The following is a 27,937-nucleotide window of genomic DNA, read 5'->3' as shown; positions in this document are numbered from 1 at the left end:
ACATTCCTTGTTTTACCGTTCAGTACCTGGTAAATGTATATATTGACTACTCCAGTTCCTTCAAGAAAATTTAAAGAGTGTTATATTAATACCAGTACAACCCTAGACATTGGCAATTATCAATCAACTAATCATTAATCCAAGACAACTGATTAGTATTACTCATTGACGCGATCAAGATTTACAGCCAGTTGATTAATTTAGAGTAGGATTTTTAGATATTTTCCGCCAGTTCGCAAAAAGAATCGCCAGTACTGCAAAATAAAATTTTAATCACTACTTTCACATTTTTATCGCAAACTGCAACTTTGGCGATGGAGTTAGGGTGGTCTAAATGTTAAAGGAGTTCTATGGAAATGTACCGATTCAAATTGAAATTGACATTTAATGGTTTAAGAGATTCACCTAGGTTATCGGGCAGTTAGTGACCCTAGTTAAGGGGATTTAAGGTGGTCTAAGTGTCAAAGCCATTTTAATTGTTAAATGCATAAACGTTTTCAGAGATTGCTTTTTATTATTTCATACCATATTTTATTCTAATGGTTCAATGATGATAGGTGTTTCTTTGGTGTCTTTTTAAATCTTATTCTTGAGAAGCTTTGTATACACCTTAGAGTTGTTATGGTTTTTGGTTCATGATATTTTTATTTTGTACTTTTACCATAATGTAATAGCGCCATAGAGAAAAAAAAAATTGGATTATAGACACTCTATAAATAAATTATTATTAATATATTAATATCAATCATTCGAAAGATAATTTGCTTAAAATTTCAAAATTTAACAATTTGAAACTAGAAGCTTTGAACAGCACAATCAAGTACTTTTGGTTTTTATATTAGTTTTTTTCCAGAAGAAATAAAAAGGAAATTTTTACAGGTATTTTTATACTATTTTTACAGGTGTTTTGCAGGTGTTTTTATACTATTTTTACAGGTGTTTCTGAAGAAGAGGAAATCAAAATGGTCTGAAGAGTTAAATATATCTGGTATTACATTCTCTAGAAATGGATTTGCTGTTACTTTTACAATAAAAGTACTTCTTAAAAAAAAAATAACAAAATAAATTTGGATTTTTTGAGCATTAGGGGACGGATAGTAATAGAAATAAAATCTATGATCGAGCCATGACCAGAAAAATAAAATCATGACGGTTAACGTTTACTGCGGTCTTAAAGCTTTCATTTCACTGGACAATACTTCCGTCACTTTAATACATTCTTGAGCCTCTTCAATATTCATACGCTTCAAAGCCAATGATGCTGCTTCACGGACAGTAGATATAGGATCATTCCGCCTGAAAAATTAACCAGAACACATGTTTAGTAAAATATTCTGAACTGAAAAGACAAACTTTTTGATAAAATTCCTTTACTTCATATCATGAGAATTATCTGGCAAATCGTCATATATGACTAAAACAAAAGAATAAAAGAAATGAAATGAAATGGGATTTAACGTCCTACTGTTCAGCTCAGACTGGGCTAATGAAGACGGGCCTACGACATACAGTGTGCTATGAGGGAAATTTAGCCCTTCTCTCATAAAGAATTCAAACTGTCAAGGTTTCTTTACGTGCATGCCAATGTGTATACAGGACCTTGTATTTTTTGTCCCATCTGGAGGACTATACATTGTCCCTTGCCAGGCCTAAAACAAAAGACCGGATGGACATGACCAGTGAGTTATAAGGAGCTGACTCGGTAACCAGGATCCTGTTGTTTGCCGAGAAAGTTCCTGGTGGTAGATATTCCAGTGCAGAAGGAAGGGCCTGGAAACGAGAGAGAGAGAAATAGGTCAATTCGGGACTAACATATGGTTCAATTTTATTTCAATAATTCACTTGTGCATAGTGGTCTTTAACACTTTAGCAGTGGGAGCAAACAGAAGGACCCAAAGAAAACCCACGAGGATGGACAGGCAACCCTAACTTGTCACATACAAGCGGGGAATTGAAACCACATCACATGACTCGATGTCAGACCTTCTGATCCAATGCGCACGAGTTAACCAAACGTCTGGATGTATGTGGCATGACAGAAGGTTTTACTGGTATATAGTGTAATGTAGAAAACGTCTGGATGTATGTGACATGACAGAAGGTTTTACTGATATATAGTGTAATGTAGAAAACGTCTGGATGTATGTGACATGGCAGAAGGTTTTACTGATATATAGTGTAATGTAGAAAACGTCTGGATGTATGTGACATGCCAGAAGATTTTACTGGTATATAGTGTAACGTAGAAAATGTCTGGATGTATGTGACATGGCAGAAGGTTTTACTGATATATAGTGTAATGTAGAAAACGTCTGGATGTATGTGACATGGCAGAAAGTTTTACCGATATATAGTGTAATGTAGAAAACGTCTGGATGTATGTGACATGACAGAAGGTTTTACTGGTATATAGTGTAATGTAGAAAATGTCTGGATGTATGTGACATGGCAGAAGGTTTTACTGATATATAGTGTAATGTAGAAAACGTCTGGATGTATGTGACATGGCAGAAGGTTTTACTGATATATAGTGTAATGTAGAAAACGTCTGGATGTATGTGACATGGCAGAAAGTTTTACCGATATATAGTGTAATGTAGAAAACGTCTGGATGTATGTGACATGCCAGAAGATTTTACTGGTATATAGTGTAACGTAGAAAATGTCTGGATGTATGTGACATGGCAGAAGGTTTTACTGATATATAGTGTAATGTAGAAAACGTCTGGATGTATGTGACATGGCAGAAAGTTTTACCGATATATAGTGTAATGTAGAAAACGTCTGGATGTATGTGACATGACAGAAGGTTTTACTGGTATATAGTGTAATGTAGAAAATGTCTGGATGTATGTGACATGGCAGAAGGTTTTACTGATATATAGTGTAATGTAGAAAACGTCTGGATGTATGTGACATGGCAGAAGGTTTTACTGATATATAGTGTAATGTAGAAAACGTCTGGATGTATGTGACATGGCAGAAAGTTTTACCGATATATAGTGTAATGTAGAAAACGTCTGGATATATGTGACATGCCAGAAGATTTTACTGGTATATAGTGTAATGTAGAAAAAGTCTGGATGTATGTGACATGACAGAAGGTTTTACTGATATATAGTGTAATGTAGAAAACGTCTGGATGTATGAGAGTAAAGAGACAACTTACCACCTATCAACGACATGATTGACAGCTTTAGATGCTTTAAGATATCCGAGTGACAGACAAGCACTCTCACGAACTAATCTATCTTCATCTTCTAGAATACGAATCAATTTAAACACAGTATCGGGACGATTCTTTCCTATAAAATATAAATATCATAAACTTATACACAGTATCTGGACGATTCTTTCCTATAAAATATAAATATCATAAACTTATACACAGTATCGAGACGATTCTTTCATATAAAAGAAAACAATTTACACTGTAAACAAAAAAGCAATAACTTAAGGAATTATTTATCTGATAACTTAAGGGATTATTTATTTGATAACTTAAGGGATTATGTATCTGATGTAGGTCATCAGTTGTATGAACAACACAGCATCAGGTGGACCAAGCCTGGAAATAAGATACCTGTCACAGATATTGTCAGGTGTTAATTCAGACATGATTTCTCTAGCGTCTGTCATTATGTCCGGAACAAAATTTAAAATGTCATTAGTCAGGTACAACTACCATGATTATTTCAAGGATTGATGGATCTCAATGGACGGTTACGGCTAGCCCCCGGATCCATTCACTTTATTTGAATTATGCGTTTGTTTGTGAGTTCTGCGTAATATGTCTTGTCCGTATATTTGTTTTTTTGTAAATTATGTGTGGTGAAGTCCCCCTGCACTTACTATTATATCAAAGGTTATAGCATCTAAATGACACCAATGAAAGATCTAATGATCTAAACTGGACGTTTTAGACAACTTGACGACCTCCGCCCCCCCCCCCCCCCCAACCCAAGTCCTGCAATATATATATAAATCAATACAAGTTCTGATACAAGACACTAAAATAAGATGTTAATCAACGTATTTCTATATTGAAATTCATCTCTAACCTGATTTAGCTAAAGCAATGGCGGCCACAGCACGAATATTTGGATCTTCATCTTTTAACATATCTGTTAAACCACGAACAATCGCTGGAAACGAAAAATTACCTGCAAAATACAAAACAAAATCTTTTTAAAATATCATGTATTTTTACACTTTGAACCCAGACACAGGTTTACATGGTCCATCAGTTCAAACGTGTTAAAGCAAAGATCGAAATTACCAGAAATCACGAGACATGAAATGAAATGGGGTTTAACATTGTACTGTTATGCTCTACTGGACTAATGAAGATAGATGAGCACACGCAACAGAGTGTGCTATGAAGGAAATTTAACCAGACAGCGGCACTTTCAAATTCCAACACCCAAGGGATTTTTTTTACATCCATTACCAATTTGTACTCTGGTCTCGTGTTTTCATGCCATCCACACGAAGCCTCGTCACAAAACTTACCCAATGCCTAGTAGTTTGGATGGGCCAAAAAATAGTGTCCTGTGAACCTGTAGAGCACGTGAGAGAACCCTTGACAGTTGGAATTTGAAGCAAGAGTAGGACGTAGGCCAATTTTCCGTCATTGCACACTGAATGGCAAAGATCTATCTTCAATAGTCCAGTTGGTGTAGAAAAGTAGGATGTTAAGCCCCATTTCCTTTCATTTCATAAAACATACCTAGATTTTGAATGGTATTTATGAAGTGTAGAGTCCATGTTGAATACATAAATGAAATGAAATAAAATGGGGTTTAACGTCCTATTGTACTGCTCCGAACTGGGATAATGAAGACAGACGTATGCCATACAGTGAGCTATGAGGGAAATTTTTCCTGAACTGCGGTACTACGGTCTACTCTTATATTGAATTCCAGCTACCAAGGGATCTTTTACGTGCACGCCAATGTGTACACAGGGCCTCAGTATTTCATCCCATCCAAAGGACTAGACAGCTGTACTTGTCAGGCCCTCCGTGTTGAATACTTGAGTTGACTTACCTAGATTTTGAATGGTATTTGCGAAGCGTAGAGTCCATGTTGAATACTTGAGTTGACTTACCTAGATTTTGAATGGTAGTGATTCGAAGCGTACTGTCCATGTTGAATACTTGACGTAACGATATGTGAGCTATGACGTATTCCTGTAGCTGATTAAAGAAGCAGTGAGGATCCGAGTAGGGATTATCATTACAGAATTTATCGTAAACTTTTCGTTCGACGGTCTTACGCAAATCAAAGATGTCCTGATACATTAAATTACGAAATAACTTCTGATTATCCTCCGTAAACAGCTCCGCGATTCTACTGTTGTAGTCTTGTTGAAACTTGTCCCGGAATTCCGTCCATTTAACTTGCGTTCTATTCTTGAAATGGAGATCCCAGAAGTCCACAGTTTGAGTATCCTGAACCTCCGGGGATTTGGGCGGTGAAATCGCTCGTTCGTAGTCGTTGCTTGTGTGAGTAAATTGATTGGCGCTGATTACCATGCCGTGAGTTTCAATAAAGTTACTGGTTCCTATTTCAACTGTTGTATCCATGTTGTTCATTAATTCAAGTTGGTGATTTACACTCTTCATCAAATTACTGATGCTGTCATTATATTCAGAATCTTCACAAACAAATATCCAATTAATTCGAGCTAAAATTAACTTCCTGAAATTAATTGATTGATGTTCCTTTAAAAGCATTTAGTAACTGGATAGAGCAATAAACTATAACACATACTTATGGAAGAATAATTACTGATTTATTTAGGTGACGTTTGGAAGAGTATTCTATCAACGTTTTCAAGCTTGAGAGAATACTCTTCGAAATAAATACTCGCCTAAAAAAATCGGTAATTTTTCTTCCATAAGTATGTGTTATAGTTTATTAAATTGATTGAATAATGCACAAACTATTATTTCATCAAATTTAGAATTAAATTCTTGATTCCTTTAGCATTTGAACAACTTGTTGAAAAACAGGCCGATAAACAAAACTTGATTTCATGTCCGGCACAAAGTTAAAAATGTCAGATACACCTTCAATCTTGACAACTGTTTCTGTGTGAAAGTAGACGTTACGTGCACAGATGGTGATAGGTGCGTCACTGACACTAGGTATTCATTCCAGGGCACTATCCATCCAAAGGGTGAAATTAAAATTTAAGCTTTCAGAATTTGAAATATTATCCATGTTAACTTTGGTGTACAATTAACTGACCTACTTAGTTTTAATAAGTTTATTTCACCTATTTTTACATATTTAAAATATTTTTTTTTCTCCAATTTCTCAGGACTTGGGGGGTTGGATGGCTGAATGGTTAGCATGTGCGCGCTGTATCATAAAGACTGTCATTGAGTCTGCTGTAAAGATTTCGATTCCCCAGTTGTACGTGACAAGGAGTTGTGGGTTTTCTCCAGGTCCTCCGGTTTCCTCCCACTGCTAAAGACCCCTATGCGCAAGTGAAATATTGAAATAAAATTAAGCCATATGTTAGTCCCGAAATGACCTAGTTTGTGTCGAGTGGACGTTAAACCCCATTTCTCTCTCTCTCTATTTCTCAGGACTTGAGCCTTGGGGACATACAATCACGCCACTGCAAAACAGACACAGAACAACATTTCTTCTGCATTTTGGTATTATATCATATGATGTGAAAATAAGGAGGGATAACTTACGATCCAACATCTAAAACAGCTGATATCTCAGGGAATGAACTCAGACCAACAGGGAAAATAGCAGAGTTAGAAATATAGGCTAAAGCTAGTTCATCACTAAAACTCTTTTCTTGGACAGAATCTTTACTTAAAACTGGTGCAAAAATCTGAAAAGATAATAGATATGGTGAATCAGCCTTTCAATTTACAGAATTGTGTACCTGGGGCACTAGGAAATGAAATGAAATGGGGTTTAACGTCCTACTCTTCTGCTCCTAACCTGGGCTAATGAAGACGGGCATACGCCATACAGTGTGCTATGAGGGAAATTTTGCACGGGCAGCAGCACTACGGCCTACTCTTATATTGAATTCCAACTGCCAAGGGATCTTTTACGTGCAGGCCAATGTGTACACGGGACCTCAGTTTTTCGTTCCATACGAACGACTAGACAGCTGTCCTTGTCAGGCCCTCCGTCCTGCATCACTGACAAGGGGAAACCACGCCGGAAAATCTGGATGAACTTTCTCGGCCAATGCAGGGATCGAACACCCGACCTCCAGGCTAGCGAGCCAGCGTCTTACCCACTTAGTCACGTGATCCCCGGGGCACTAGGAGCCACAGTGGCTCAATTAGTAAGGCGCTGGCTCGATAACAAAGAGGTCCAGGGTTTCGAAACATGGTCTTGGCCTAGTAAGTAACTCAGGATTTTTCACCATGGTTCTCCCCTTGTTAGTAGTACAGGATAGAAGAATGGCAAGGAGGAAAATATTGTGGTTCTGATGGCACATTTACACATAAAAGAAACTGTGACAGTTGAAATAGGAAATAAAAGTAGCCTGTGGCAAAATTTCCGTCGTACACACAGTCTGGTCTATTCCTTTCTTCTATAGCCTTGTTGGCAAAGATACATAACCGAATCCAGAAAGGTATCCAGTCATTCGGAAGGGATGAAAAACTGAAGCCATGTGTATACAATTAGCTTGGTTGGTGCAGATACATATAGCTGATACCAGAATGACATTTAGTCAATCGGATGGGATGAAAAACTGAAGCCCTGTGTATAGTCTCACCACGGTCTTTCAGGACCTTATAATTATCCCGCTATGGTTGAATTAATTATGCCAATAGAGAGAGAGAGGAATGGGGTTTAACTTCCACTCGACACAAACTAGGTCATTTCAGGACTAACATATGGTTTAATTTTATTTCAATAATTCGCTTGCGCGTAGGGGTCTTTAGCAGTGGGAGGAAACCGGATAATTATGCTAATAAGATGTTCTATCAGTGTTAAGGTAACCCATAATTAATTCAACCATAGAGGGATAATTATAAGGTCCTGAAGGATCGTGGTGACAATAGCATTAGGAGCATGTTAATGATCTCCTGAAGTTGGAGTTTGTGTAGGCCTCACATGGCTGTCAAGGCAAAACTTATAGAAGTTGATCGGTGCTGATAAACAAGACATTAGACCTTATATCATTTCCTTACCTTACAGCCCATAATAGCTTGACTTTTTCTTTGTCCTGCGCCTCTTTCATTACTCGACGGATCATGGAACCAGACATCTAGATTACCAGCTTTCAACGAATCTAAAATAATCAACGACCAACTCAGTATTACTCATGGATACAATCATATTATAAAACAAACATTTCTGTACATTATTCAATTGTCACATTCTTTAAAACACAGGGGGGTTGGATGGCAGAATGGTTAGCATGTGCGCGTTGTATCATAAGTTCTGTCATTGAGTCAACATGTGTGGTTTCGATTTCCCGGTTGTACGTGACAAGGAGTAGGGTCGCCTATCCAACCTTGTGGGTGTTGAGTGGACGTTAAACCTCATTTCTCTCTCTCTTTAAACACCTAAGTGACATAACACTTACTCAATGACTACAGCCATATAACTGCAGTAACTATTTTAACTGGTCGTAAACATTATGTACATGTATATAAAATAACACATAATCTGTTTTTGTCAAACATTTTCATCTGTACAAGGGAATGATATCAATATTACCTGTAGTTTTACAGTGAATTATAATACATACCTGCTAATTTCTTGATAAAAGCTAAATCATTTTTATGACCAGTTAAAACGACTTCACTGAGTTTAACTGGACTGGCCATTTTTACATGTATCACTATTCTTATGATTGGTTGAGCTGCTTCCCCTTTTGTTACCTAACTCACTGAAATCTCCAAGACTTGTAGCTTCTATAACTACAATACAAATATAAACTAGAATTAATACCTGTAGCTTCAACAATTTAAACTAGAATTAAAACTTGTAGCTTCAATGTGCAACAATTTATTTAAACTAGATTGAATACTTGTAGCTTCAATGTGCAACAATTTAAACTGTAATCAATGTAAGATAATCTGGAAAAAAACTACCGCGAAATCTGAGTGGGCGCTTCATTGGAAAGCTACAAGAAAAGTCTAAAAACAAAAGAACACTCTGTAAGCAATCTGTTTAAAACACAGATTAAAACACAGATTCTATTTTATTTCATTTTTTATAGTTCAAAATATTGTTTTATTTGTCTTTACTACACTAGGATCTGGAAGAGTTGTTATATTACCAGCTTTTTGGTTAAGTGAGGGGTTAGCAAATGAAACGTAGTCCCGAAATGACCTAGTTTGTGTCGAGTGGACGTTAAACCCCATTTCTCTCTCTCTTTCTTTAGCCAATGAAACGGTCTGTTACGGCGAGTTCAACCCCTGATGTGACCTTCCAGTACAACTCTTCAGATCTTCATGTAGTGTAGGCCATCGAGAGTATAAAAAAATAAAACGAAATATAGATCTGTATTGTAATCAGATTGACTCTGTAAGTAACAATTTGGTTTTTTTTATTTGATTTACTTCGATCATCTTTGTATATATTTGTATATATATATATATATATATATATATATATATATATATATATATATATATATATATTATATATATATATATATATATATATATATATATATATGTACAGAGCCATTGAATACATCAAGGATGTTATAATGAGTGATTAATTAAATCAAATAATTATAAACATAACATACATTATGAACATTATTCACACAGGAGACTTAAATTTGAAACAGAAACGAGAGATGAAAACATCTGCAAGAAGTTTTTCAATTTTCATTTTTAGGGTCAGACTAATTTAAACTTTTGATCTTGAAGGGTGGGGGGAAATTATATAAAAATAAAAAGTACTCGTACTTTATTTAATAAGGGCCAAACAACCAATAATTACTATCGATTGACCTAACTTAATGTAATATCTATAATTTTTACTACTTATAAAATAATGCCTTAAAAATTTAAAATGTCCACATTGTACGCTACCCATGCACTGGTAAGCTGATATCATTGACTTATCAACCTGGGCCTATTAGTAATGACAACTTTTGTCAAAAATGAAATATGCGCCTACTGGGCTAATGAGGATGCGCAATATTTTATCAAATCATATAATTAATTCCTTATTCTAAACTAATGTTTAGTATGTATATAATGTGTTTAGAAAATACAGTAGTCATTAATTAGCAAGTGTGTAACTAGCTTTAAAAGATGACACTATTTATAACACCCATCACTATTGAATACACAAACCTGGACAAGAGTAGTGTATATCATTCAATAGTCACCGTTTTAACACCTTAGTGACATAACACCTACTTAATAACTACTGGCTGATTACTAACAATTTTAAATAACTAATACACATTCTGTATATTAACTGACAATTTTTATCTAATTCTGGCTAATATGGTCATTTGTAAAAGTTATTTGTTGCTAAGTCAACGATGTAAACTTTACAGCGATAAGAACATGTTTAACACAAAGTTTACAGCCAAGGTACATGTACCTGTACAGGTAGTAACATACCGAATACAGGTAGTATCATACAGAAATTAAAATTAAATAAACTTTTATATAAACAAAAAAACTTTTTACTAAATTCCAAGTCGGACAAAATATTGCACAAACCACAAAAACTGTCATATCAAAAACAAAGGTAGTAAACATTAAGTGAATCTTTTGAATGAAAAAGAATAAAAAATAATGTCTGTGATAAAAGTGAATGCTCGAAAACATTCTATCAAAAATAAATGTGCTCAAAAAGCATTTCATTGTATTTAACAATCAAGACTTTTTCTTCTGGAGATTTGGTATATAGCAACACACAATTTAACACCAAGGCCTTGTTTGTCTGGAATTAAGACTATGCCTCGGGATATATAGTACATGCACACCTTCTAACATAAAGTGCATGCTGTAGAACACTGACTCAATTAGCCCCCCCCCCACCCTGCTGACATCTCACCAGCACAATGAACACTGAGGAGCATTGGTCCAGATACTAAACCATGTGGGACACCAAATTAATTAATAAGTACAAAAGAAAACACTGAAATTAATCCTTACATTAAGACAGTACATGTACATGTATGTAAATAAATTCTTTAAATTCATTTCGAAAAATATTAAAGACTAACATTTATTGATAAATAAGAAAATTATGACAAGTACATTCAGCATGCACCACCAGGCATAAAATACATGCACATGCATGACCAGGTAGAATTCATTCTAGTATATCTAAATACAGAATTAGATAATCTGGAGCCTAATGGCTGTGAACTTAATTTAACTATTATCTGTGATTCTTTATTAAGATATGCTTGAATAAATTCTCCCTGTAGTGGTCACAAGAATAGACAGACATTTTATATACAACATGAAGCACACACCACGACCAACAAGTTATCTAACATACTATTTATGGTTATATTAGCTGTATTTTCATCTTTATTTGTAGGAACCGATGAGGTACAACCCATAGCAGCATACCGTAAACTTCTAATACATGAATATTATGGGTTACTGGAAACTGATTAGTTAGAGAAAAGAATTAACAGTAGTAAAAAATTATTCATTAAAGAGAAATTATGCAAGCAAAATGTGTCTGTTGCCGGTATTTAGGGTTGATTACAGGATTGTCATGTCTTAACATTTTGCTTTAATTCTTTAATTAAACATACATTATGCAAGAACTGAATTTGCAGAGCTTTCTTTGGGCCTTAAATGTTACATAAATCATTAGACATTTATTAACATGACAAGACCATAATCCACTCTCAATGCCATTGGATGATTCCGATTTTAAGTAGATTAGAACAGTTTTTGCTATTCAATAACAAAATTTAATAATGGAGAAGTGAGGCTAAGACTTGAATGACTATGGTAAATGGTTTAAAGGATGTGTGTGAAATCATAAGGTCTGTCATTGAGTTATACATGTAAGAGGTGTGGGTTCGATTCCCTGCTTGTACGTGATAAAGATAACAGTCGTCTGCCCAACCTCATTGGTTTTGTTCAGTTCCTTTCCACTGCTGAAGACCCCTACATGCAAGCAAATCATTGAAATAAAATTGAACCATGTGTTAGTCCCAAAATGATCTGCTGGTTTGTGTATGGACCTTAAACCCCAATTTGTTCTCTATTTCAGCTATTAGTGATTGGTCGAAATAGAATCATAAGCAGCAGGCGAGTGGTTACCCAAAATATCTTGTATTTATTCAATTTAGACCCTTAGAGGTCAGGTTGGGAATTCAATCAGGGAACGTCCAATCGATCTGACATCTGTGAGTGTGAGCCCAGTGGCCCCAGTGCAGTGGAATCTGTTAGTGTTTTTATTAATTAGACATTGATAGCCTTAAAACAGTTCAATCTTACTTAAATATATCATTATGGAGTTTATATCCAAATTGGAATTACATAAATAAATTCACTAGCAGATTATTACCTTCACTACGAATATATTTCACAATAAATAATTATTGTTATTATTTTCTAACCAATTTTCACTTCCTGTTGTTATTGAATTTTGTCTTGATTAACCAGTATTCCTACTAGCATCGTAATTTAGGAACTGAAAGACTACTAAATTGTATTTTCTACTCAAGCGGAGATGAACACAATTTTTAAATTTCTTTTTCACAAATAAACACACTGTTTCTTTGTATTATCAATATTAAGATTACAATTATTTTGACATTAATAAGCTGCCATTGAGAGTTATTTCCCCTTTTTTGAGTTTTCTTTTCATGAGAATACGTTTAGCTATTACTTAGAACGGTTATCCAGACAGAAAAATAAACAGAAATAGCTACACAGTGTTCAGACTGGTTATTCAAGAAAAGCAAAATGGCAGGCATCGTGAAATTTTGTAAGCCGTCTGCTATTAGAAGTTTGTTGCAGTGTACTACAAGTATGTAAATCACCCACCCAAGTATGCAAGAACAGAAAAAGTTATACTCTTCTTAAAGAAAATGTTTCTGAGTTCCAAAAAATAGTTTTTACTTTTTATTTTGGAGGTTTAAGTCCAAGAAAATTGTTATGTAAAAATGTTTCGTTGCCACCACGGTTTGTTGACCGTTATCTAATCAATCTGTGCCACTGCCTTTTGACTTCTGTCACATGCTATGTATACTTTTCAGAAATCAAACATTTTATCCAATATTTTCTTTCTTCATTGAACTGATTCTCTGAGGAACAAGAAACAACATGCAATTATTGGGATCCATGCATGCCCCGATCAAGCGAGTGAAGGTCAGCTTATTAATCAAGACAATTGGATTTCGATCCTGGTGTTGGCCCAGACAATTACCCAGGATTCCACTGTGTCATAACGAAGGGTCTGTCAATGAACACGTTTGAATGGTATGGAATACCAAAGTCACTTAAGTCCATCTCCATGCACATAATTATAAAAGGACCCTTGGAAGTTAAAATACGACGATGAGTAGATGAAAACGTCGCTGTCAATAGAAAAAATTTTCCTGAATATATCTGTCTGCATTACCCAGTTGACACAGACAAGTAAAGGGCCATAGCAACAGAGAAAGAGAGAGATGGAATTTAACATCCACTCGACACAAACCATTTTGGGACTATCTATAGCAACAGACGATCATAAAAGTAGAAACATTTTCATAACCACACTTAGAATCTTGTTTTACTTTAGGAAAGTTCTTCATTCCTCATTTCAGTTTCTGAATAAATTAAGAGAGAGAAAGAAAGAAATGGGGTTTAACGTCCACTCAACACAAACTAGGTCATTTAAGGACTAACACATGGTTCAATTTTATTTCAATAATTTGCTGGCGCGTAGGTGTCTTTAGAATTAAGAAAAGAAGATTGATCACTAAATTTGAGAAGAGAAACAGTGTACAAACCAAACACATTATAGACTTGCCTTAAAAAAAAAATCAGTTTGTGTCAAGTGGACGTTAAACCTTTTACTCTCCTGGTACCTTTTAGACATAAGGGCTACTCATCTTGTTCTTCTTGTTGTCTTGGTGATGACACTGTTTGAAAAAGGCCTTAGTCTATGCCAATTCAAGTACCTGTACGATCAATATGAAACTATCTTGTTCCTTAAAAATTGTACCTAGGTTTACAGATTTGATTTTTGATGGCATCATGCTCAGTACACAGCACACTTGTACTTGTTTTTATGGCAAGGTTGAATGATCTGAGTGAATTATAGTAAAATTTAAGAAATAAAAGGAGAATTTATGATTTTTGTTTATCTCCAGAGATTGGCTGTAGACATGTTTGTAGTTCAGCTGATTTACCAGAGACTCATCAGTTATTGAAAGAGACATGTGCTGGTTTTGCTAATAATGAATTGATCCCTACAGCAGGTCAAAATGATAAAGACCACAGATACCCCGTAGAACATGTGAGTTTCTTTGTTTATATTCAGTTCACTTTTTCAGGATATAAAGATTCTAGTTTTGTATCGGAACTCAATTTATGCTCACTATAACCAATTATGCAAGTAGCTTACATGGAGCAAGAGAGAAAGAGAGAAATGGGGTTTTATGTCCACTAAACACAAAGTAGGTCATTTCAGCCTTCATGACTAACATATGGTTCAAGTTTTATTTGACTAATTCACATGCGTGTAGAGTTCTTTAGTGGTGGGAGGAAACTTGAGGACCCAGAGAAAACTCATGAGGTTGGCAAGCGAGCCTACTTCTTGTCACATACAAACTAGGAATCGAAACCAAGCCACTTGACTCAATGACAGACTTTATGGTCTAGAGCACACATGGTAAACCATTCGGCCACCCAATCCGCCACAGCTTGAATGGAATGCCTGATACTATTTTCTATATATCTATAACTTGTGGGGTGGGGTGGGGGGTTGGTTTAACATATGCGCTTTAGATCATAAAGTCTGTCATTAAGACAACTGGCGTGGTTTTGATTCCCCGGTTGTAGTGGACAAGGGGTAGGGACACCTGACCAACCTCATGGGTTTTCTCGGGGTCCTCCAGTTTCCTCCCACTGCTAAAATTGAACCATCTGTTATTTCGGCGTGGTTCCCCCTTGTCAGTGATGCAGGACAGGGGGTCTATAAAAGGACAACATATTTATAGTCATTTAGATGGGAAGAAAAACCTAGGTCCCTTGTACATATTGGCGAGCACAGAAAAAAAACCCTTGGCAGATGGAATTCGATATAAAAGAGTAAGCAATAGTGCCGCTGCTCAGGCAAAAAGCAATAGTGCCACAGCCCGGGCAAAATCTCCCTCATAGCACACTGTATGGCATATGCACGTCTTCATCAGCCCAGTCAGAGCAGAAAAGTAGGACGTTAAACCCTGTTTCATTTGATATATTTCTAGGTAAAGAAACTGGGTGAATTGGGTTTATTATGTGTTGATATAGAAGAAAGTGATGGAGGAACTGGACTGGATTATTTAGCTTATTCTGTTGCTATGGAAGAGATCAGTAGAGGATGTGCATCACTCGGATGTATTATGAGTGTAAATAATGTAAGTATTAATAATAATTTCTGTCAAGTTTTGGGTAAAAGTCATTTCAGTACAGGATGACTGCACCACACATAAACAATAGCCATGAGACAAACATGCGGACACAACACAATCTACAGAGTCATTGCAAGCAAATAATAAACAAAAAAAACACAAGATTATTAAAGAAGCCCTAGACTGTACTATTTGTTAGGCCCCTCACAATCCCTAACCAGAGGAAGATTAAGTCGGAGGATGGCGACGAATGGTTAAGAATAGTTTGGATAAGTAAAGCTTATGGCAGTGACAATGTTATTCTACACCAATACCGGAGGCCCCCAATCTGATTATAACACAGATCCTATTTCGTTTCGGTTTTTCTAGTTAAAAATTTTGTTTTACTGTCTTTACTACACTAGGATCTGGAAGAGTTGTTATCATGGACGTGCTTTGAATAGTGTGATGCACTAGCTAATGAAACAGCCTGTTACAGCGAGCTTTGGACGTGTTTTGTACAAAACTGTGGAAAATCCACTAGTAACATCAATGCCGATTGGTTAATCAAATCCTGATGTCATAGGGTCAAAAGCCGCTCGTGACCTGACGCGAACTATCGCTACATGTAGTGTAGGCCATCGAAAGTATAAAAAAACGAAATGAAAAATAGATCTGTTTTCTTTGTTTTATTTGTTTCGTTTGAATTTGATTTATCTGTTTAGTTTTTGATTGTTTAATTTTTGTTAATGAAGCTGATTCTTTTAAACTTCGTTTTTTATTTTTGAACTCTACTTGGTGTAGGTGTTCATCAGGTAATACCTCGACTGAGTTCAATATAGAGATTAGCCGGTTGATTTGTTGGATATAAACCTTTGAATAATAGCGCCTAACAGGCAGCTGTGTTTAATTATGTTCTCCTGATTTTGATTGTTTTTGTGTGTTTGAAGTATATGTTTGTGATATGCGCTTAGAAACACTTCACGTGTAATGAAGCGCTATATAAATCGAACAATAATAATAATAATAATATATGAAATCAAGTGAATGGATCCAGGGGCCAGCTGTAAGTGTTCAATGTGATATATCGTCCCGGGCCTGTAGTGATACAGTCTTCACTCAAAGTAAAATAAAGATAGATGCACTTTGACTATTCTTGATAAGGACAATAGTAAGTGATTAAGTGAACTATTTGTCCTCTTCAAGATAATATCAGACAGTATCATTGCTTAGTCAGGGGGGTTGGGTGGCCGAGTGGTTAGCATGTGCACGCAGTATCATAAGACCTGTCATTGAGTCAACTGGCGTTTCGAATTCCCAGTTGTACGTGACAGGGAGTAGGGTCACCTGTCCTACCTTGTGGGTTTTTTCCGGGTCCTTCGGTTCCCCCCCCACTGCTAAAGACCCCTACGCGCAAGCGAATTATCGAAATAAAATTAAACCATATATTAGTCCCGAAATAACCTAATTTGTGCCGAGTAGACTTTAAACCCCATTTCTCTCTCTATCATTGCTTAGTCGATATTTTTCCCCCAACACTACACATAGTCCTACAAATCTGCCTATTGCAAGTCTTTCTTTAGGCCTTAAATGCTATATAAATTATTAATTAGACATTACTTAACAATCAACAGATTTTATTCCGATTTGCGTAACGATTCAATAGTGGTTCATGATTAACCGTAAAACTGGATAATTGAGACATTGTTTATTATCGTAATAACGGTAACAATGACAATCGAGACTACAGTGTTATTAAAATGAGTATTCCTCGGCTCAGAGTGAAGTAATTTCCCTTTACATTATTTTTTTAAAACTATTATAGCGAGAAATGTCAGCTCTTTACCTAATCTCCCATAATATCGCTTTAAGAACTACATGGAGCTAAAATCTAAATTCAGTCAAATAATAGAATGAATGTTTGTAATACTAGCAAAAAGAAACTAATTTGAAGTCGTAATGAAATCATTTTGTTTAATTGATCACACAATCATTTCTTAATCTGATCTGAATATTTCAACATATCCAGAATCTATTAGGCATGGTTAGTTCTAGTAGATTACTGGGTAGAAAGTTGTGAATTGTTGATATGAGAATCGCAGTTAACTAAAACATAAGCTTAAAAACTAAGACCCTCTGATATTGGTCACTTTTGTACAATCTACCTGAAAATAAAATCAAACGACTTCAGAAACTTCAAAATAAAGCTGCCCAGATCATAACCAAGACGACACCAAATGGAAATATAATACCAATTCTGAAAGATCTCCACTGGCTTCCAGTCCATCAACATATCAATTTTAAAATACTGTCTATTACGTATTCTGCTCTAATTGACGATTCTTCACCACAATACTTTAGAGACTTTCTCATCACCAATAAACCTTGCAGAAACCTTCGATCACAATCAGGCAACCTCTCTATTAAGCCCTTTTCAAAAACCAACTGCGGTGATAGATCTTTCACCGTCGGTGCTCCGAAGTTATGGAATTCAATATCAAACGAAACCAAAAGTGCAAATTCTATTAAAGGTTTTAAAAAGTATCTCAAGACCGAACTTTTTAATCAAATTTACAACTGATTGAATACGGTTCTAGCTGTGTTTGTGTCAGACTATTACCATGTGTACTAAATAATGTTCTCTGTTTTTTGTTTTTTTAATGGATTAATGTGTTGTGATTGTTGTAATTTTATATTAGTTGTACTTACGTAAAGTGCCCGAGAGCAGCTGGCTGAGTCAGCTGGCTGAGTTGAATTGTTGGCGCTATATAAATCAATTATTATTTATTATTATTATTTCATCTTAGTTCTGTGAATGTGTAGTTGATTTCATACCGAGGGTCAGTTATTCATGGTGTAGTTGAGTGTTAACTGACGTTACAATTATTGATACCTGTTTTCTTATTTTTCAGTCTCTGTATCTAGGTCCAGTAAAAAATTTTGCTACTCCAGCACAGAAAGAAAAATTTTTAAAACCATTTTTAAACGGTGACAGAGTCGGATGTTTTGCTTTAAGTGAACCAGGTAACGACAATCGTTTTTCACCTTCTTCTTTTACGTCTTTGGAGGGTCACCTGTCCAACCTAATGGGTTTTCTGGAATTCCTCCCACTGCTAAAGATCCCTAGCACAAGTGAATTATTGAAATAAAATTAAACCATATTTAAGTCCCGAATTGAACTATTTTGTGGCGAGTGGATGTTAAACCCCATTTTTCTCTCTCTTTCGCCTTGTGTTGGAAGAAAATTAAAACATTTATTTATTTATATATTTATTTATTCTTCAACATGACAACAATAAATATAGCTATGTATATGAAATAAGGACTATGTGCTGCATTGTATGATTGGGAAAATAACATATGGATATACTACTTCTGAAGTTAACATGCTACGTTTCAATACACGTACAGGTATCATTATCAAGCAAATAATAATTAGTTAACAAAAATGTGATGCAAGATGTTGAAACCTAGCATGTTAATAAACACACAGAAGTAGAATATCCATATAAGTGTTTTAATTGATTTCTTCCGACATGATTTCCCCTTGTCAGTAGTGCAGGAAGGAGGGCCTGACAAGGACAGCTGTCTAGTCGTTTGGATGGAACGGAAAACGAGGTCCCGTACATACATTGACGTGGACGTAAAAGTTCCTTTGGCAGTTGGAATTCGATATAAGTGTAGGCAAAATTTCCCTCATAGCACACTGTATGGCGTATGCCCGTCTTCATTAGCCCAGTCGGAGCAGAACAGTAGGACGTTAAACCCCATTTCATTTCATTTACTTATAAGGATTATGTGTTGGAACAGTTTACTAGTTTTATACCTCCATCCTTTAACACCTGGTACTTGTAACCATTGACAACCATATGATTCCTATAATACCTGGTACTTGTAACCATTGACAACCAGGATTCCTATAATACCTGGTACTTGTTACCATTGACAACCAGGATTCCTTTAACACCTGGTACTTATAACCATTGACAACCAGGATTCCTTTAATACCTGGTACTTGTAACCATTGACAACCAGGATTTCTCTAATACCTGGTACTTGTAACCATTGACAACCATGATTCCCCGATACTACATGGAAGCTTGTAGCTTATTTTCAAAACAGCTTGAAAATATTGCTTCGTAGACCACATCGAACTCCCAGAGTCAAACAAATAGTAATTGATGCTGAAATAGTTTACAGCTATAAATGTGACTGTAGAGAGATCAGTGGTTTCTGTTTGTCCAAGCGCTACACACACACACACATGGCAATAATTCATTTACTGTACATGTAGCACCTTAATCTAAAATCATATTTTCCCATTGTTTCAATGATTTGTCAATCATTTTGTCGGTATTTAGATTTGGTGTACTGTACATTTGTTTTATTCAGGAAATGGTAGTGATGCCGGAGCAGCGTCAACAACAGCGCAACTAGATGGTGATTCGTGGGTTTTAAATGGAACAAAATCATGGATTACAAATGGTTATGAATCTGAAGCTACAGTAGTAAGTTATTACAGATTTAACTATATTGTTAGTCTCAAAATGTGACCTCCAGAATGTCTGGTCCCATCCCACTGCTAAAGAACGCTATGTGGAAGTGAATTATTGAAATAAAATCGTACCATATGTTAGTTCCAAAGTGACTACAACAGTTCTGTTCTGGTAGGAGGTCAGTTCATTTGGATCAATTAGTATAGATTCCAATGAGTATACATACATGAGTATATCAGAGGTATAGTAGGGAAAACTGAAGATTTTGTGTCTGCAAACTACAGTAAATTAACCATGTTCAACAGTCTTAAAGACATGTAGATATTAATCGTGTATTACAGTTTGTCAGAAAATATCTACATGTATACTGAAATAAAAAATGATAATATGTATATACAATAAGTAAGGGTAGATATTGTTTTAATGTACCATATTCCTTATTTCAATTTTTCAGGTCTTCGCCACAACAGATAAAAATATGAAACACAAGGTAATAAATGACTCTTTATGTTTTACCTGTCTTTTCATCTTCACAAACATTTTTGAACCTGGAAATGGTTGCTAAGCCTTACACATCTTGTGGCTCCACCAGTTTAACTATATCTACGATCGACTTGAATCTTGCCTTGGACAATTGCGCTTTGATCAACAGACTGTGATTTTTGATACGACGTCACAGTTCCAAGATGTCAGCGATGATAGCATGTCTTGTTTGTTTGTTGAGAAAAGGATAGTGAAATGGTCATTAAAACTAACATTTCAATTCAATTTTGTAATTCGTAGACTTAACATTAGGCAATAAGGAAGATAAATTGGGTATCCGAGCGACGTCAACATGTAATTTTATATTTGTTTTTGTCAGGGAATCAGTGCCTTTCTGGTACCTAAACCAACTCCTGGTTTAACATTAGGCAAGAAAGAAGATAAGTTGGGTATCCGAGCGACGTCAACATGTAATTTTATATTTGTTTTTGTCAGGGAATCAGTGCCTTTCTGGTACCTAAACCAACTCCTGGTTTAACATTAGGCAAGAAAGAAGATAAGTTGGGTATCCGAGCGACGTCCACATGTAATCTTATATTTGATGAGTGTAGAATACCAAAAGAAAATTTACTCGGAGAACCTGGGTTCGGCTTTAAAATAGCAATGGTAAGTTTTACATATTTTAAAATAGCAATGGTAAGTTTTACAAATTTTCAAATAGCAGTGGTAAGTTTTACATATTTTAAAATAGCCATGGTAAGTTTTACAAATTTTAAAATAGCAGTGGTAAGTTTTACATATTTTAAAATAGCAGTGGTAAGTTTTACATATTTTAAAATAGCAGTGGTAAGTTTTACATATTTAAAAATAGCCATGGTAAGTTTTACAAATTTTAAAATAGCAGTGGTAAGTTTTACATATTTTAAAATAGCAGTGGTAAGTTTTACATATTTTAAAATAGCAGTGGTAAGTTTTACATATTTAAAAATAGCAATAATTGTGCATATTTAATGAAATGAAATTAAATGAAGTTTTAACGCCTTAAGTATAATTAATGGACTTTAAAGATAATTTAAAGCCCTTAGCACCTTGAACAGCTGAACTACTTTTCCGTCTAGCACCTGATTATATACCGTCTTTAATTAATTCACAGGTATTCATGTGAATTAGAATGTTACAATTAGAAATTGGAAGTGTTTACAAAATATTGTTTGTATTTCAGCAAACACTAGATGCAGGAAGAATAGGAATAGCTAGTCAGGCTTTAGGTATTGGTCAGGTAAATATTTATATATACACCTTGATTTACACAATAGCCAATTTATGTTTTATTTGAAATTATTTTGTCAATCTGATATTTTGTTAGTACTTTTTGTATGTAAAGCACATCGAGGAACAGGTAAAGACAGGTGATATATAAATGTTTTGTAATACAGGTATTTTGTATCTTACAGGCTGCTATTGATTGCGCTATAGATTATGCAACAAAAAGACAAGCGTTCGGTTCTCCTATATCAAAAATGCAAGCCATACAGGTAAGAGTAAACATTATAGAGTTATGTTTTAAATGAAAATGGGTTGGCTGGTCAAGTGGTCTAACTGGTGTATTTGGCTGGTCAAGTGGTCTAACTGGTGTATTTGGCTGGTCAAGTGGTCTAACTGGTGTATTTGGCTGGTCAAGTGGTCTAACTGGTGTATTTGGCTGGTCAAGTGGTCTAACTGGTGTATTTGGCTGGTCAAGTGGTCTAACTGGTGTATTTGGCTGGTCAAGTGGTCTAACTGGTGTATTTGGCTGGTCAAGTGGTCTAACTGGTGTATTTGATATTAGAAAGTCTGTCATTGAATCAAGTCACATGGTTTCGATCCCTGTGGTAAAGATCCTACATGGACCTGCAAGAGAATTAATGAAATAAAATTTACCATATGTTAGTCCTGAAATGGTGTAGTTTGTGTCAAGTTTCTCACAGACTGGTTTAGATTTACTTGAAGCATTGAGACTGGATGATAGTGAGTAATGGATGTATTGAAGGATGATCGAGTGTTTGGATCGTCCAGTCATTACTCACAAAAATGTTAAGTGGTATCGGATTTTCGATATAGTAGCAAGGCATATGGTAACTCATGCATTACACCCAGTTCTATTTGTATAGTGAAATGATGAATGTGATGCAAAGAAATATTTTGATAATTTGATGTGAAGTAATATATTGATGTGAAGTAATATTTTGATATGAAGTAATAATTTGATGCGAAGTAATTATTTAATGTGAAGTAATAATTTGTTGTGAAGTAATAATTTGATGTGAAGTAATATATTGTCATGAAGTAATAATCTAATGTGAAGTAATATATTGTTGTTAAATAATAATTGTTGTGAAGTAATAATTTGATGAGAAGTTATATTTTGATGTAAAGTAATATTTTGTTGTTACATGAAGTAATATTTTGTATTACAGATGAAATTAGCTGATATGGAGGTAAAACAAGAATCTGCTCGATTATTAACTTATAAAGCAGCTTTATTAAAAGATGCTGGTAGACCTTATACCAAGGTGAGTTTATATTATGGTAATGTTCATCTAAACTTAATAATGTTGTGAAATGAGATGGGATTTAACGTCATACTTTTCTTCACCAACCTGGCTAATGAAGGCAGGGTTATTCCTTGCCATGTGCTTTGATGTAAATTTTGCCTGGACAGCAGCGCTATCGCCTACTATTTATTTCAAATTCCAAAAATCAAGGATTCTTTTACATGCACACCGATGTGTACATAGGACAACAGACCACGATTTTTGGCCCTGTTCTGTTCTGTTCTGCACAACTGACAGGGGGAAACCTGGGGAGCTTTCTCTGCCAACAATGGGATCGAATCTGAGTCACCCAGCTAGCTACTTAATCACGGAGATACACGCCATTAGAATGTTTTATGAATTTAGTGCTTTATAAATGAACATATTATTATCTTCAAAAACATTGAATGAAGTCAACTGGTATTCAGAACTGAAGATTTATTTGAAAGTTTCACAAATTCTAGAAATTTTAATTAATGAATTTAATAAAAATCTAGAAATCAATCATTTGAATTGTAAAATTAGAATTTGACCGCTATTAATTACAATATTACTTGTGTTTTGTAGGAAGCTGCCATGGCCAAATTAGCAGCATCAGAGGCAGCTACATATATAGCTCACCAGGTTTGTAGAATTTTTACATTAAATGTATCATATAGTTATGATATCGAGTGACAAGCTTGATGTGTTGCTCGATGTTTGGCTTGAGGTGTGGCTTGTTGTTAATAAACGTAATTGACACAACACCCAACTGGTTAAGTGTGTCTAGTATAAATATTTATTTTCTTTGAGCAGCAATTGACACAATTACTATTTTGATTAAGGATTATCTCAACGTTATCTCATCATTTGTTTGATAGATAACCTCTCTCTACGAAATGTCGCTTTGATTCAAATAGTTATTGTGTTCCATATTATGTTTTTATGTTTATTATAAATCTATAAAATAAAAGGGAATTTTTTTTGTTTGTATGTTATGTTTGCTATAGTCAACCCAAAAGGTTATTTTAAAATAACTTAATTAATAATGATAGGATTTTTATCTAGAAATTTAATGGTGGTAATTATTTTGTATTATATTTTCCTGAATGAATTACATGTACATATAATGATAACATGTTTTGTTCCCAGACTTGTGTTTTAAGATACTGTTTGTTTTAATTTCAGTGTATTCAGATATTGGGTGGAATGGGTTATGTGACTGATATGCCTGCTGAAAGACATTATCGTGATGCTAGAATAACGGAAATATACGAGGGAACGAGTGAAATTCAACGGCTCGTTATAGCTGGTGCTTTATTGAAAGAATTTAATATGAAAAATTAAACAACAGTCCAATATGTCTATCTGTGTTGCTCAAATGTCAAATTATCATTTTAAAACAATGTAGGAGTTTATATGGGCGTTATAACTCGGACCAACAAATATAAATGATCAAATGTTCATTTTAAAACTCTCACGAATAAATACTAATGTAATTTATTTTAAATAATAATTTGAAAATATCTGTGAATTTTCTGAATGGCACAGATCACAGATAATGTTTGAACATAGAATTCCATATTTAAAAAAATAATTGTTAGCATTTAAAAAAGAAATCAGTAGGATTTGAAGTCTCATCCTTTATCCGCAAACTAATTCGATATAAGAGTAGGACGTAGTGCCCTTGTTCGAGCAAAATTTCTCTCATAGCTCAAAACTCCATTAATTCGAGTTCCATCGACATGAAACTATGCATAATTTCATTTTTGTTTTCCTTATAAAAGGTCATCGAGAGAGCCGTCTTCACTCTCACCAACCAATATAAATGTTATTATTATATTCATGTTTAAGGAATTCCAGAGTTAGTATTTTAAGAAAGGAAGAACAGGTTAATACGATTTGGATTTTTATCATTAATCCGCAAACTTTATACATCTGGAGAGGCATCTTCATATCGTCAAGTGTGACAACGGTTATGGTTTTTGTTCCTACATTTGTATGTGACAAGTGAGGATGGATGGCTGTATCATAAGATCTGACATTGAGTCAACTGGGGTGGTTTCAATTCCCCAGTTGTACATGACAAGGAGCCGGGTCGCCTGTCCAACCTTGTGGGTTTTCTCTGGGCCCCCAGTTTCCTCCCACTGCTTAATTAAGACCCCTACAAGAATTATTGAAATAAAATTGAACCATATGTTAGTCCTGAAATGGCCTACTTTGTGTCGAGTGAACCGCACTACATGGATTTGATGTGATCCGCTCTCCTGTTCCTCCGACTATGCAGATTATTAAAAAAATTCATACATGACCCCTTCTTAATGTATTAAATAAAATTTCCATCATGTTAGCAGATGAATATATAATACTGTATTTATTTTTCGAATTAGGGTTGAGTGCCTGCGAAAAACTTACAAGGTTAGGCAGGCAATCTGACTCCTTTTCTGTCTGAACACGATTTGCATAGGTAACAGGTCATAAAGTCTACAGTATGTTCGTTCGACCACTTGTAGACACCCCTCCACCCTCCGACACACTAACAACTTGCATAGGTAACAGGTCATATGTTCTACAGCATTCTCCGTGAACTACTTGTAGACACACCCCTCCCTCCCTGCAACACACAGATGCTTGACTTATGAAAGCTTATCAACAGTCATATGATCTACAGCATTCACCATGGACTACTTGTAGACACACCCCTCCCTCCCTCCGTCAGACACACACAGATGCTTGACTTATGAGAGGTTATCAACTAATAGATGATATTATGGGAAATGAATGAAATAATTTGAGTAATTTACATGTATTCAGGGATTATAATGTTTATAGAAATTGTATATATAGAGTATATATGATAATGTGTGATTAATTAATATATAGAAATGAATAAATGATGTTGATTTTCATTCTCAGAGTTCTTTTCTCTTGTGGGTTAGGGGGGGCTGAATGACCTGTCAAAGAGTCAAATACCATGGTTCCGATTCACAGAATATATGTGACAAAGATTAGGAATTTAGCTGATGTGGTTAAAGTCAATGTTGCCCAAGCCATAGCATCTGTAGCAGTGGGGGAGGGAGGGGGAACTGTAGCAGTAGGAGGAGACCAGAGAAAACCTATAAGGTTAGGCAGACAACGTTTTCGTGTACAACATTTGGATTGAAACCACGTCTCTTAACAGACAAACCTTATGATGAACAACTGGACAATGATGAATGAGGGGTGGGCCAGGGTGTTACACTCATGTAGTATTGGTATAATATTTTACACTGTAGATCAGAGCTTCTACTTCAACATTTTCACTGTCAATTGTTTTTGATAAGGTACAAAAACTTTGCAAAATAAATTCATATTTAATGTTTTTTTTATTTATGGTAGGATATTGTTTATTACGTCTGCAAGGTGTAAGATACCTGTAAACTTGGTCATATTAATCTACCTGGTAATGTTAGATCATAATCAGCCTCAGGCTACAATAAGGCTTTTACTACCTTTTGTGAGGCCATAACAAGTTGAAGTTTTGTTTTTCAAGAACACCTAGTAAAATTTGACTTCCTAGTTCTTGGGAGAGGAAGAAAAATTAATTTAAAAACTAAATAACTGATTGGTCGCTCTTATCTAAAAGCTTTTAGTTGAATTCTTAAAGGAGCTAAATTGCTAATATTTGGGACCTAGAAATTGACACAAATGGGTTGCAACGTATATGATAATGTAATATGAATGTATTATTTACTGATCTACATTCAATCATTTCCATTTTTACTCTCATTTCAAATCAGTTATGTTTGGCAAAATACACCAGAAGTCTCAACCGAATGGCAATCTCTAGCATCTGGTTATTCCAGTCTATTGCCCATGTTCTCAAGATAAGCATATGAGGTCACCATTTGACATGACGTGTGGAATATGTTACAAATGTCTTAAATATTGGTAATCAGAAGACCATCTTTTCCCAGGAAGACCACAAAATCAATGTTGATTTAAATTTAAATTGACAAATAATTTGTGTTTTACGAGTAAGACTTTGGATGATATTGAGTTAGAGATTTATTTACTTTAAGATCTGACATTGTAACCAAATGATTGTTTATGATATTCAAGTGGCTATGTTTATCAAGACCTTGAAGTGGCCTGAAGAACTAAACATTATATTGATTTGGCCTGATCAGGTGAATATTATACACAATGTTATTGATTACAATACTGGGATAATAAATTACATAACATGTCATAATATCATAATATCAATCGGTTGACATAACTTTATATACATATCATATATCTGTCATATGATATCTAATATTAATCAACAGGTTGTCTTTTTGATTGATTCAAACTTTGACAAGATCTTTTATAATATGTCACTTCATTACATCAGTCAATTGTTAAAAAGTGGAAATGATGTCAAACTATTGATATTTATGATCAGAGAGATTGTATTGTTTATGAATGCAAACGGACAGACAGCCATTTTTACACATCACTAAGATTTTAATAATAAATGAAATGAAATGGGGGTTTAACGTCCCACGGTTCTGCCGCGACTGTATTTAAATGAAATGAGGTTTAACGTCCTACTGTTCTACTCCGACTGGGCTAAGGAAGACAGGCATACATGATACAGTGCGCTATGGGGGAAATTTTCCCAGAACAGCAGTGCTAAGGCCTACTCTTATATTGCATTCCAACTGCCAAGGGATCTTTTACGTACACGCCAATGTGTACACAAGACCTGCACCACTGACGAGACGAAACCACGTCAGAAATCCTGATAAACTTTCTCGCCCAATGCAGGGATCGAACACGCGACCTCCAGGCTAGCGAGCCAGTGTCTTACTCACTTAGTCACCGTGGCTCCAATAATTTTGAGACTTACATATA

The 27,937-nt window shown here is 35.1% G+C and overlaps 2 protein-coding genes across 2 annotated transcripts; one reads left to right on the top strand and one right to left on the bottom strand.

Moving 5' to 3' along the window:
* Positions 1–3,277: 3,277 nt before the first annotated feature.
* LOC126824179 (uncharacterized) lies at positions 3,278–12,577 on the bottom strand. Its single transcript, XM_056101665.1, has 8 exons — positions 12,510–12,577; positions 11,481–11,594; positions 8,746–8,917; positions 8,183–8,283; positions 6,713–6,858; positions 5,110–5,702; positions 4,062–4,163; positions 3,278–3,357 (listed from the first exon to the last, which is right to left on the bottom strand). The coding sequence occupies exons 3-8, from the start codon at positions 8,822–8,824 to the stop codon at positions 3,278–3,280; spliced, it is 1,101 nt and encodes a 366-aa protein (XP_055957640.1). The 5' UTR covers positions 8,825–8,917; positions 11,481–11,594; positions 12,510–12,577.
* Positions 12,578–12,877: 300 nt separating this feature from the next.
* Positions 12,878–25,965, top strand: LOC126823205 (short-chain specific acyl-CoA dehydrogenase, mitochondrial). The gene is made up of 12 exons (XM_056102012.1): positions 12,878–12,974; positions 14,305–14,450; positions 15,403–15,552; positions 18,438–18,549; positions 19,918–20,033; positions 20,476–20,511; positions 21,000–21,170; positions 21,727–21,783; positions 21,959–22,039; positions 22,961–23,056; positions 23,645–23,701; positions 24,245–25,965. Exons 1-12 carry the CDS (start codon positions 12,911–12,913, stop codon positions 24,401–24,403), a joined length of 1,245 nt encoding a protein of 414 aa, XP_055957987.1. The 5' UTR covers positions 12,878–12,910; the 3' UTR covers positions 24,404–25,965.
* The last annotated feature ends 1,972 nt before the right edge of the window (positions 25,966–27,937 follow it).

This window comes from Patella vulgata, chromosome 6, assembly GCF_932274485.2.
Source record: "Patella vulgata chromosome 6, xgPatVulg1.2, whole genome shotgun sequence".
Lineage (NCBI taxonomy): Eukaryota > Metazoa > Mollusca > Gastropoda > Patellidae > Patella > Patella vulgata.
The sequence above is the reverse complement of the archived record's forward strand: the minus strand, read 5'-3'. Positions and strand labels throughout refer to the sequence as shown.

Bases quoted from the DNA above. Each gene is read 5' to 3' on its own strand.
- LOC126823205 (XM_056102012.1), top strand. From the start codon at position 12,911: ATGGCAGGCATCGTGAAATTTTGTAAGCCGTCTGCTATTAGAAGTTTG. The intron at 15,553-18,437 runs GTAAGTATTAAT...CTTATTTTTCAG, and splicing joins GTATTATGAGTGTAAATAAT to TCTCTGTATCTAGGTCCAGT. The intron at 21,171-21,726 runs GTAAGTTTTACA...TTTGTATTTCAG, and splicing joins TCGGCTTTAAAATAGCAATG to CAAACACTAGATGCAGGAAG.
- LOC126824179 (XM_056101665.1), bottom strand. From the start codon at position 8,824: ATGGCCAGTCCAGTTAAACTCAGTGAAGTCGTTTTAACTGGTCATAAA. The intron at 8,284-8,745 runs GTATGTATTATA...TGATTATTTTAG, and splicing joins TTTTATCAAGAAATTAGCAG to ATTCGTTGAAAGCTGGTAAT. The intron at 5,703-6,712 runs GTAAGTTATCCC...AATTAATTTCAG, and splicing joins GCTGTTTTAGATGTTGGATC to GAAGTTAATTTTAGCTCGAA.